The 12,027-nt window shown below is 38.7% G+C and overlaps 1 protein-coding gene across 4 annotated transcripts in view; it reads left to right on the top strand.

Annotated features, from left to right (window-relative positions):
- Window positions 1–12,027, top strand: part of DOCK4 (dedicator of cytokinesis 4) — a 368,535-nt gene that overhangs the window by 346,331 nt on the left and 10,177 nt on the right. For all 4 annotated transcript variants that reach the window (XM_087969279.1, XM_087969278.1, XM_087969280.1 and 1 more), the window contains 2 exons: window positions 7,926–8,007; window positions 8,207–8,316. In XM_087969279.1, coding sequence (XP_087825405.1) covers window positions 7,926–8,007; window positions 8,207–8,316 — 192 coding nt within the window. The remainder of the gene's footprint in view (window positions 1–7,925; window positions 8,008–8,206; window positions 8,317–12,027) is intronic.

Here is a 12,027-nt window from a genome sequence, read left to right as displayed (position 1 = left end):
TATTTCTTTAAATACATCTTTGGGTGAACAGCGTGGTTCCAGGTCTTTAACGTTTTAAAGCAAACATGACCATAATTCCATATTCCAACTATTAACTTTCTTATCTGATTTCATATTATTACCTATTACCATTTTTTCATTCAATATTCTCATGTTACTTTATATCGATCTATATTCTTAATATCATCATTTTTATACATGTTCTTGTTATCATGTTTGCAAATTTTATCAGATTTTATCATTCAATTAATCATTCCTAAATTCATCTTAATTTATATTATCCATATTTATCCCCTTTTTGATATTACTTTTGCCACCATTATATTTTTCATGCTAGGTTCTCTCTAATCTAATGATTACACATACTTTCCATCTTTTTTTATTTAACAAATTATATATTCTAATAACAATATAATTTTATCTATTACCATATACTATATACAGCTGTGTGAAAAAGTCCTACACACTTTACGGTTTACGGTTTATGACATTTTTTGGATAGGCCATTGATTTTATGATATTTTATGCTAATTGCTATCCAAATATTGTTATATTTAAATAAATACTGGTGGTTTTTAAATGAAAAGCATAAGCTTTTTGCAATTTGGTACTGTTTGGACGAGGATTGTGAATTTTCTTGCATGCTTACAATGACTATGAAAACAGATTAACTGATGCATACCCAACATGCATACATGTTGCAATTACTAAGGCCGATGCTAGTGTTTTGTTAACATTTTTATTGTTTGTGGCCCTGAAAAGGACCGTTTAGGTAACCAAACATGGTTACGAATATGAAATTGGCCAGCCCTTATTGCTTATCACCAGGTGTCATCGCTTCGGCATAGACTGTGTAAGCCTTTGCATATGATCTTTGGTGACAATGTGGTGCCAGGCTGCAATAATGGATTCAATCAACTCCTGCTTGGTCTTTGGATCCTTCTTGCTTATTTTATAACCCTCTTGGCCCACAAGTTCTCAACTGGGTACAAATCCAGGTTCTGAGCTGGCTAATCTAGGAGTCGAACACCATGCTTCTTCATCCACTGCTGGAAGGACTTGGCTCGATGACAAGAAGCGTTGTCATGCTGGAAGTAAAAGTCCTTCGCTACAAGTTGCTGAGCTGAAGGAAACATGGTCTTTTCCAGAACTTCAACATACTGCTTGGAATTCATGATTCCCTGCACGGTTTGTATCCGAGCAATACCAGAAGCAGCGACACAGCCCCAGATCATCACGTGCAATGGATGCTTCACAGCAGTGGTGGGATTCAAAATGTTTTACTACCGGTTTTGTGAGCGTGGCTTGGTGGGCGTGGTGGGGAAGTATACTGTAAAATCTCCATTCAGAGGTGGTATTTGCTGTTTCCCTGAACTACTCAAAATTTCTGCTACTGGTTCTCCAGAACTGGTCAGAACCTGCTGAATACCACCTCTGCTTCACAGATAGATTCAGGCAGTACGGCCTAAATTCTTCATCTGGAAATCTTCTGACATACTTATTGCACTGATTCCCAGTCAAGTAGAAATTGCTCTTGTCACTGAAGGTGACTTTGGCCCACTGTTCGTTGGTCCACTTGGCATACTTCGTGGCCCACGAATGTCAATGAGAGCGGTGAGCATCTGTGAACAAAGATTTACTTTGAGCCCTGCAGCCTTTGAGCCCTCTGGCAAGCAGTCTGCGATGCACTGTGCTTGTGCACACTTTTACATCACATGTTTCACCCCAAATTCTTGTAATCTGAGGTGAGGTGAGCTTCCTGTCAGCCATCGAAATGCGTTGCAGAGCCAGATCTTGCCATTTTGTCGACTTTCTTGGTCTTCCAGAGCGGAGCCTGTCATCAACTGAACCAGTTATTTGGCAATTTTCAACCACTCTGCTCACTGTGGTGCGAGGCATTTCACTCTCTTGGCTATTTCCGTGCAAGAGTAATCCTCTTCATGAAGCACAATGTTGCAGTGCCACTGCTCAGTACCGGTGAAAGCAAAGGCCTTCATCCTTGCCCACAGCCAGAGCTAAATTAAATTTCTCGATGCTTTTCATGCCTATTTATAGTCAGAGAGTATGACAACATTGATTGGCTCTGTTCTGACCCAAACCTAGTTCCAATAGAACAAACACAAGACAAAGGCAGCAGTACAATCTTTTTATGTTTTAGCTAAGAATCCTGTTTCTTCACAGATAAAAGGCTGCTTCCAACTAATTAGCTCCAATAAGAAAGAGCCTTGCCAAGTTTTTTCAAGTCTGACAAAAAACAACAGATAAGAAATAGTTTACAAGAGTCTTCAAATGCCAACTTGTCCACAAGGGCGAGTTCAAAACTTCTTGCCTTCTGCAAAGAAGGTTAGTTTCACAGCTGGCTTTTATGTTCTTGAAGAAGGGGCCATTACTTTGCAGCCTTACTCCTGAGTCGCTGTTGTAACCGTTCTCTCCTCTGAGCAATCCTTCATGCACGCGCACTTGGCACAGGCTCCTCAGGAACCTCCTCATCACTGCTGCCAGCTCCCACAATCTCTGAAGGCAGCAGTCCACTCCCTAATGGTGCTGGCCCCTCATCTGAGTCCTCACTCACCTCAGCTGTCTGCACCTGCTGCCAGCTAACCACAACAGGCTCATAGATTTAGCCTCTGTGCATTTTGATTGGTCATCCAAAGCTCACTGCTGATTGGCTACTTTCAATCCTAACATTCTTGAAAATGGAAGTTGCACACAAACTCACTCAAAACCTTAAAAAGATTTTGGTTATGTTAATAAAAATTATGCATCTCAATCCGACTACAGAAATTTTCATCAAAGTACTAATTTTGCATGGTTTCTATGAGTGAAAAGTTGATTAAACATGTAAATATAGCTTAAAACTGAAAGCGTGCAGGACTTTTTCACACAGCTGTACATATATGTTCTCCATCAGGTTCCACATGACATTTTCTTCCCCATACTATCTTATTAGTTTTCTTATATATTCCTTAAACAATTATATATCTTAAATAACAATCCCATAATAAATTCTTATTTTCATATTTATTTCAACTACAATATTAATCCTTATTTTATTCTAATATTTTATATATCTTTATTAATAATTCTATGATACGTGTTCATTTCAGATTTATCAAAGTCAATAATTATATATCTTAACTAATAATACACCCATTCATGTGGAATCCTTATCCTTCCCTTCACCCATCGTCTCTTACTCTCCTTACTATATTAGTTATTCTCTCCTGGCTTGCCTTCCATTTTCTATCATTTTTTTGACCCTTTATCTTACTCATTCCTCTTTTCTCTATTACATTCCACTGTTTCTTTTTCCGGTTATTTGATTTTACTCCCACCCTCTCCAAATCTTCTTAATGTAATTTCCTTTCCTGTTGCTTTGCCTTCAAAATATTCTCCCCTTGATTTATTACATACATCATTAACATTTTAATTTTGATTTCCTTTTTGTCCTTTTGTTTTGTTTGTTGCTCCCTTTGCCCTGTTTGTCTAGTTTATCTTTTATTTGACTCCTCCTCCTCCTGCATTCCTTGTTCTTCTGTAGTTTGCATCACCATTTTAAAATTTTCTTCTATGCTCCGTATTTCCAAGCATCTGTTTATCCTTTCTTTTATATTTTATATTTTGAAGTTCCAACACTATTTCTTTGCATATTTCACTCATTTTCACTCATTTATTTTATTTTTGTGTCCAAGTATCCAATTGTTCTGCATTTATTTAAACCAGTGTTTTTCTTCAATTTATAAGTCCAATCTCCTTGAATCTTTATTTCCCAAATTTAATCAGTCTATTCCTTTTAAAAAATCCAGGAGTAGTATCTTCATATATTTCTCCACCGTTTTAATGTTCCAATTTTCTGGGGTCTTGTTGTAATACAGTTCCTTTTATTTTCTTTTAAATTCACACTTTAAATAGGTCTTTAAGTTTAAGGGATCTACAGGATTTTTTTTTCTTAATACCTAGCAGGTGATGCTCTTATTCCAATTTTCACTTTCCACCTTTTCCCCCCCATTTCTTTAAACTTTTGTCAAATTTGCCAATGTTTCAAATATTAGCTATTTTTTTCCACAGTCAATTTCAGCATTTTTAATAATGCCTATCCAATGCCAAATCCTGTACAATCACCAATTACAATTTTGTGTTCTTTTTTGTAAAAGTTTTGTCTTTGAGTTATTTCTCTTCTGTTTGAATTTTAAAAATTAAATTATTTACGTTTCCCAATTTTTCTCTAACTTTTAATATCACCACCAATCCAATTCTTTATGAGATTTCTTTCCTGTTATTTTTGTTGGGGTTACCTTTTGTAGTTCGAAGTATTTTCACCCAGCCCACACACCATTCACTGCTTCTTCGCTCTAGTACAGTCTTAGGTTTTCAGACTGCCTCCTGTCTTCATGGCTGCCATTTTGACTGCTGCTACAGCTTGTCTTTGGAGGGGGTTTCCCTTACCAGGCAGGAGAGATGTGGCTCTCCTCTACCTGTCAGGCAGTTACCCTTTCTTCTTCTGATCCCGGTTGGGACCCTCCAACGCGTAGAGCTCAAAGTGAAGCCACAGACGATCGTGGCCCTCGTTCTGACTATGACAGAAGTACAGCCAGAAGTTTTCCTTGGCCCTTAATACTCCTTAGAGTATTAAGTAAACTCACAATTATCAAAAACTTTAAAATATGATACCATAATATTATTAATGCCAGTTTAAATATACTTTTTATTGTATAAAACCTGACATATAGTCATAGTCTTATGTGAACAAGTGATATGGTTTTGTACTACTGTAATTATTAGATGATTATTTCTTGATATGGGTAAAATGCCCATGAAGGTGGAAGAAAATGGTTATTTTTATACTGCTAAGAGTTATAACAATAGACCAGTTTCCATGTGGGACTTAAATTTTGTTGATATGTAAGCAGTGGTGAGATTCAAATAATTTAACAACCAATTCTCTGCACTAATGACCAGATGGATAGGTGTGGCTGGGTAGTCATGTGACTAGTGGATGTGGCCAACTCAATGTCACTCACGTCAAGAGGGCGCTTCACCTTGCCCGGCCTCTCGTGACCGTGAGGATGCTGCAACGATCATGCGAAAAATGGTCATAAGTAACTTTTTTCAGTGCCATTGTAACTTTGAATGGTCACTAAATGAACTGTTGTAAGTCCAGGATTACCTGAGAAAAATACAAAAAGCTTATTTGCTTGCAAAAAGCTGCCCTAAATACCAATCATTAGATTAGAAATGGGGGAATACACACTGAAGATCAATGATAGCCACAGCCATCATGGAAACCTAAACCATTCCGCAATACTTGCAACCCAGAGTTACAAATCAGGCAGGGTGCCAGAGCACCTTGAGGAATTAAAATAGTTAAAGTGCAATGATAACTATCACCAGCCATAAAGTGAAACCCTTTAACAGAAAGGTCATTTAAACTCTCCAGAAAGTGGGTGGGCATATTTAGGCTACAAAATATTGAGCTAAAGAAATAAATTAACAAAGTATATAGGGGACCCAGGTTCAAGTCTCCCAAGCTTGTAAGGATCGCAATAATTACTACATGACTCAGATATATAAATAAACTTCATGCCTGGTCAAGTCAAGCCCCTAAAAGTACCAGCAAAAACAACAACAACCCTCCAGAAAAGCTCCAGCTAGTCTGGGCATACTGCCGAGAACCATTAGCTGCTGTTACAATGCAACAAGCTTAACCAGAGAGGCGGTTTCTGAAAACACTTAAAGCAGGGCAATAAAGATAAGGATTAGCTAGAAACAACACAGAGGCACACCAGAATGTTTCTTTCCTGCCTTCCTGACAGGAAGAGAAAAGAGCTGATGTGAAAAGAGCTGATGTGGTTCCCATCTTGAAAAAAAGAAAAAAAAACAGACCCAGGAAACTATAGACCAATCAACCTAACATCTATACCTGTGAAGATACTGGAAAAGATAATAAGTAAACAGATCTGCCAACATCTAGAAACAAGTAAAGTAATAACTAGCAGTCAGCACGGGTTTGTTAAGAACAGATCATGCCAAACCAACCTTATTTCATTCTTCAACATAGTGACTAAATTAGTAGTACAGCAAAATACTGTGGATGTAATATATTTAGATTTCAGCAAGGCATTCAACAAAGTAGACCACAACCTACTTCTTAGTAAGCTAGAAAAAAAGTGGAATAGATAGCACCACCACTAGATGGACTTGCAACTGGCTGACAAACCGTACTCAATGAGTAGTCCTTAATGGGTCTAAGTCTACATGGTTTTGATCCATACTCGCCGCTGGAGCAGCCCAAGCCGCTGTAAAACCCCAAATAAAACTTTATTTTAAAAAAAGAAGAGATTGGACTGCCATTTGTCAGAAATGGTGTAGGGTCTCCTGCTTAGGTGGGGGGTTGGACTAAATCAGTGGCCCCCAACCTTTTTTGTGCCACGGCCCAGTACCGGCATCACAAAATGATCTGTGGCCCGGTACCGGCATCAGCACGCATGACAAGGCAAGGCGAGCCGAGCGACCGGCCAGCCAGCTGTCCCCCGCTTCTCCCCGCCACCTTCAACTCCTCCTTTGTACCTTTTTTGTGCTTTTTTCTGCTTTCTTAATCTCCTCCGCCATCGGGACGGCTCTTTGTTCGAAGCCGCCCCCCCTTCGATGAAACTAAGGCATGAGGATTCCTTCAGGACCCAAATGCCACTTTCCAACCGGAAAAGCTCACCCAGAAGCACTTTCTCGTCGAAACAAGATGGCGGCGCCCAGCAAACCGGCGGCCCGGTAGAAAATGATCCACGGACCGGTACTGGTCCAGGGCCTGGTGGTTGGGGACCCCTGGACTAAATGACCTATAAGGTCCCTTCCAACTCTGATTATCTGTTATCTGACAGGATTAGCCCTGTAAAGTGGGAAAAACAAAAGGCTGTTGGAAGGAGATTTCTTCCAACAACTGGTTCTCCAAATTGCTCAGAAATTTAACGAACGGTTCTGTTGAACCGGTGCGAACCGGCTGAATACCACCACTATGTAAGGCAAGAATCTTTTGGAATGTGACTGCTTCTCTGGAGATCTAGTGTAGAATTTTGCCCTGAGTTGCCAGTCTTAAATTCCTGTTTATGTAAAATATGCATCTTTTAAAATGAGTAAGATACGTCATCTTCAATGATGTATCAACAAGAGAAAAACCAAGTCCAAGCATATATATCATATATAAGATTATCAGTCAAACACAACTGCAAAGTTTTAATATATTAATGCTGGGATTCCTCATTATACATTAAAAATCATTTTCCTACTGTAGTTTGTGTTTTGTGAGATTCACACCGGCTTCTCTAATGCAGTGTTCCCCAACCTTTGTGGCTTGGCCTGATGGGGTGGGAGGAGAGAGGAACTGGGCAATGCGAGCAGTGGGCCAGGGCACATGTGCATACATGTAGCTTGACTCACGTGAGTGCATGGTTTCTAGGGATAGAATGTAATTGAAAATAGAAGACAGAATTCTCCTCTGAAAGACTTACAATGGAGGAACATTGCTAAAGAATCTTAGAACAATATAAAAAGACCTTGTTATTTTATAAGATCTACAGTTATTTTATAAATATTGGCACAATCAATCAATGGTTACTAAAGGAAATAAATTAGACAAAATCTGAGCTGGTCATTATGGAATAATTCGAATTAGATTTAGGTTGCAGTCATACAAACAAGTTCCTCTGTGCCATTTTTATTTTTAGGCAATAGATAAGCATCAGGTTACATCTTCAATCATTTATGTATCATTCAACCATATTTTTGCTTCAAATATTACATTTTCCATGAGCCTAAGAATTTTTGCATTGAGCTGCTGTCATAATGTACCATATTATTAGTCAGTACATGTTGCTGCTGTTTTTTCATTGTTACATGATACTGAGAGTTTGTGGCTTTTTATGTATTTCCAGCCAAGTCCGTCTACCTCAAGTCTGAGTTCTACTCATTCTGCTTCCCCTAATGTGACCAGCTCTGCTCCATCCAGTGCCAGAGGTTAGTGTTTTGTTATACAAAGATCCTTATGGAATCTTTACGGATCAAAACTATACTATTAGGTCTAAATCACATTACATGGAAATTCTACATGGGATATAAATTCTGTGTAAATTCTTTATCCAATATTTGTCCCCCACCCAAATAATCCATCATATTGCAGATTGCATTGATTCTCTGGGTTTGTCTTGTATTCCAGGCTCACCTCTGTTATCAGACAAGCTTAAACATTCCAGAGAAAACTCTTGCCTATCTCCAAGGGAGAGGCCCTGTAGTGTCATTTACCCAAATCCTGCTGAGCCTTCACAGGTAGGCATTATTCAGGGTGCAGTAAAAGAGCTACATTCCTGAAAATGAACTGACAAATGTTTTAGGTCTTATTGATTCTTATTATTTTAAAGTTTTATCATCTCAATTTATAAGGAGGGGCTGGTCTGATTAGTGCTTGGATGGGAGGCTTTTGAGGCTGTACCAGGTTACAGCAGGAACTTAAAAACAAGCCATTCCGGAAGAATGAAGTGACAAACCATTTCCATACTGTTGCCAAAACCCTACATGCATATATCCATGAACTTCTGAGGAGTACATGTTTTTGAATTTACAGATAGAGTAAGTGACAATTTCAGGAAACTCAGTTTAGATGCCCTGATTGTTGATTGCTATTCAGATCCAGAAAAAAATGAAAAACTCCAGGTTGTCTACTTCTGGCTTACCTACACCAACCTTTTGAGCCATTTCTTTAAGGATGTCAGATAAAGTTGTTGTTCCTTTTGTTAATAAAATCACCTTTTATTTTAAAGTAGGCAAAGTGTGCATGAAATAAAGACATGAACGGGCATCTTTCGTTTATATATCTCATCTCTAAGTAAAGACATTATTTTTATCTAATACATGACCTATGCAATTCTTTCCATATTTCCATATTATCATGCAATTAGCCATGTATTTCTGATGCTGAGACTTCGATCAGATTTGATCTACTTCCTCTCGATCTCTGGACTCCTAGGTCGGTTTACATAGAACTCTGTTCTTTCAGAGGATCTTAATTTAGAACAAATATGTACTGTTCTTATACCTACTTAAATATTGGCAATTCATTTTTCAAGACAGAAAATACTGGTTTATAGTTGGCCTTGTGACTTTATTACATCATTACTTACAGTCTTGACCTGTTACAGTAGTACAGGGGTGTCAAACTTGTGGGCTGCGGGCTGGATGCATTACATGCTGGCCCCACCCATGCCCGGTTTAGCGAAGGGGGAAAAAGTCCCGATATATCACATGATGACACCATGATGACGCAAGTTTGACACCCCTGCAGTAGTAAGTTTTTCTCAGTAACGGTTACAGTATGTCTTGGCAGATACTAATTCCTAATTCTTCCTGAATTTTTCTACCATCCTCTGGAGCAGCTAGAACAGGAAACAGCAGAGAAAAATCTCTATATGGTGGCTTTTAAGACATACCACACACAAAGTCTGTGCCATTTTTGCTCCTAGCCTGCAAATTCTTTGCCAAGTGTAATGAAGGTTTCATTCTCCAATGCATTAGAGATTCACCAAGAGAACCTGAGGAGCAGGTAGGCCCAAAAGCTGCTCTTCCACTGCTCTTCATTCAGCAGGAAAATTTCCCAATCTGTCAACATCCTCAGTAGCCCTCACAGGATAAATAGTAAAAAATATTTTTCTCATGCAGGCATTATTAATTAAGCCTTGGATGGTTCATTTTTCCCTTACTATCTTAAACTAAATCTAAGAGATGAGGATTGTTTAGATGAACTCCCTTTCTTAAAAAAACAGCATTTGAATGGGGTCTGTTGGTTTATCATACAGTAGGGACACTATTGAAATTGCATATATCTTTGTTAAGAGATGTTATGAGATATTATATAGATGTTGCTTGGAAATATAGTTTTCTTAGAGTCCTGGTACTCAATTTGGTTATATCACTGCAGGGGGGAAAAAAGTCATTCCTTCCAGAATGCTAAAAACTAGGCCATAGATCTGTCCTGTCAGCTTTTTTGCATTTGGATCAGAAATATATCCATCAAATCCATCATTGTTTTCCATACGAACCTTTTATTGTTGTACTTTCTATGTCACAAAATAAGGATCAAATCACATCACAGCTTTTGTTAAGAATAAATATGTAAGAGTGGGCTATCATATCATAGACTTTAGTTGCCCAGATGCCATATATTATATTGTGTGAATTAATTATCCTCTGAATTCATGTGCTGGGATGTTATATTTAGTTTCTATTGAGTATGGCTAATCAGGAAAACTACTACTACTACTATTTTTAAATACACTATTAAACTTTTATTACATTAATAACATAAAAAAGAGAAAAAGAAAATGTATCACTCAACAACAGCAATTTGTAGTGATTCTCTTATGATAATAATTTGTGTGTTATTTACAGATATTAAATTATGCATAATTACATTCTTATTTTATCTATTATTTATGGTTAATAATTATCTGTATTTAATCTAATTAACGGTTTTCAAGATGGCTGCGCACATGGATGCTGCGGCTAACCGCTCCTTCTTTCAGTGTATGGTAGTGTATGATTCTGTGTGTGTTTTGGATCCTTTCCTTGATTGAATCCTGTGGGGCAAGGAGCATCTATAGTCAGCATGCCATGTTACAAATTGGACTGAAATGTGAAAAGGCTATTACGGACGATTTTATACATTCTCATAACATACCGAAGGAGGCAGCTAGGCCCCTGGGGGAGCCATGGATCACTATCCCTGTAGGAAGGAGGAAGAGGCGGAGAAAGAAGAACAGGAAAAGGAAGAGAGGATGCCGTACTGGAGTTTTCTTTAGGCTGAGTAAGTTTCTACACAAGCCTTCAATTCCAAGTATATTTCTTACAAAATCTCTGACTAACAAAATGGATGAATTAAGGCTACAGATTGCAAAGACTAAATTCACCAAGAACTGCTGTGTTTTGCTAATCACAGAAAGTATATACCAACATCAAACATGGCTATAAGGTTATACAATTACCACATTTGGGACAATCAGACCATATGTCACTGCTTTTAGCACCAGCGTACATCCCTCTTAGGAAACGGTCTCTGCCTATAATAAAGACAGTGAAATCTTGGCCAGAAGATGCTTCCCAACAACTTCAGGATTGCTTTGAGAACACAGATTGGGACGTCTTTTACCACCCTGACCTAGAGGAGCACACTGCAACTGTTCTGTGCTATATCAAACACTACACAGATACTATCACTGTGGATCTATCCCAATCAGAAACCCTGGATGACTAAGGAAGTCCAGCGCCTCTTGCATGACAGGACCAAGGCCTTTAGGTCTGGTGATGGGGCAAGATACAGTGTTGCCAGAGCTAATCTGAAGAAAGGTATTCGGGAGGCCAAGACTGAGTATAAGAGGAAGATTGAAGATAATTTTTATAGCAATAACATAATAACATGAGGGAGGTGTGGCGAGAGATTCAACAAATTACAAACCATCAACCGACCAATGTCATCCCTGCTGAGGGGGATGCTTCATTGGCAGAGGAACTGAATCATTTCTTTGCTCGCTTTGAAGTGGAGACATCAGAGACAGATAAAATACAACCACCAGACAATTGTAGCCCCCACCTCATTGTGGAGGAACAGGAGGTGAGGAGCATTCTGAGGGCTGTGGACCCTAGAAAGGCTGCCAGTCCTGACAGTATCTCTGGCTGAGTGCTTAAAGACTGTGCTGATCAGTTGGCTGGAGTCTTTACCAGGATCTTCAATCGGTCTTTATCCCAGTCCACTATTCCATCTTGTTTGAAGGTTTCCACCATTGTTCCTCTGCCAAAGAAGTTCCATATCAATAACCTCAACAATTACAGACCAGTGGCACTCACTCCTATCATCATGAAGTGCTTTGAGAAATTGGTCTGCCGGAACATCATTTCTGGTCTTCCGCCTACATTTGATAAACACAAGTTTGCATACAGAAAAAAATAGATCTACAGAGGACGCTATAGCCATCTTTCTTCACACTGCTC

This window comes from Notechis scutatus, chromosome 6 (genome assembly GCF_049901735.1).
Source record: "Notechis scutatus isolate UNSWTSFEM ecotype Mainland chromosome 6, rNotScu1.2, whole genome shotgun sequence".
Taxonomy (NCBI): domain Eukaryota; kingdom Metazoa; phylum Chordata; class Lepidosauria; order Squamata; family Elapidae; genus Notechis; species Notechis scutatus.
This window is presented reverse-complemented; position numbering and strand designations above follow the sequence as displayed.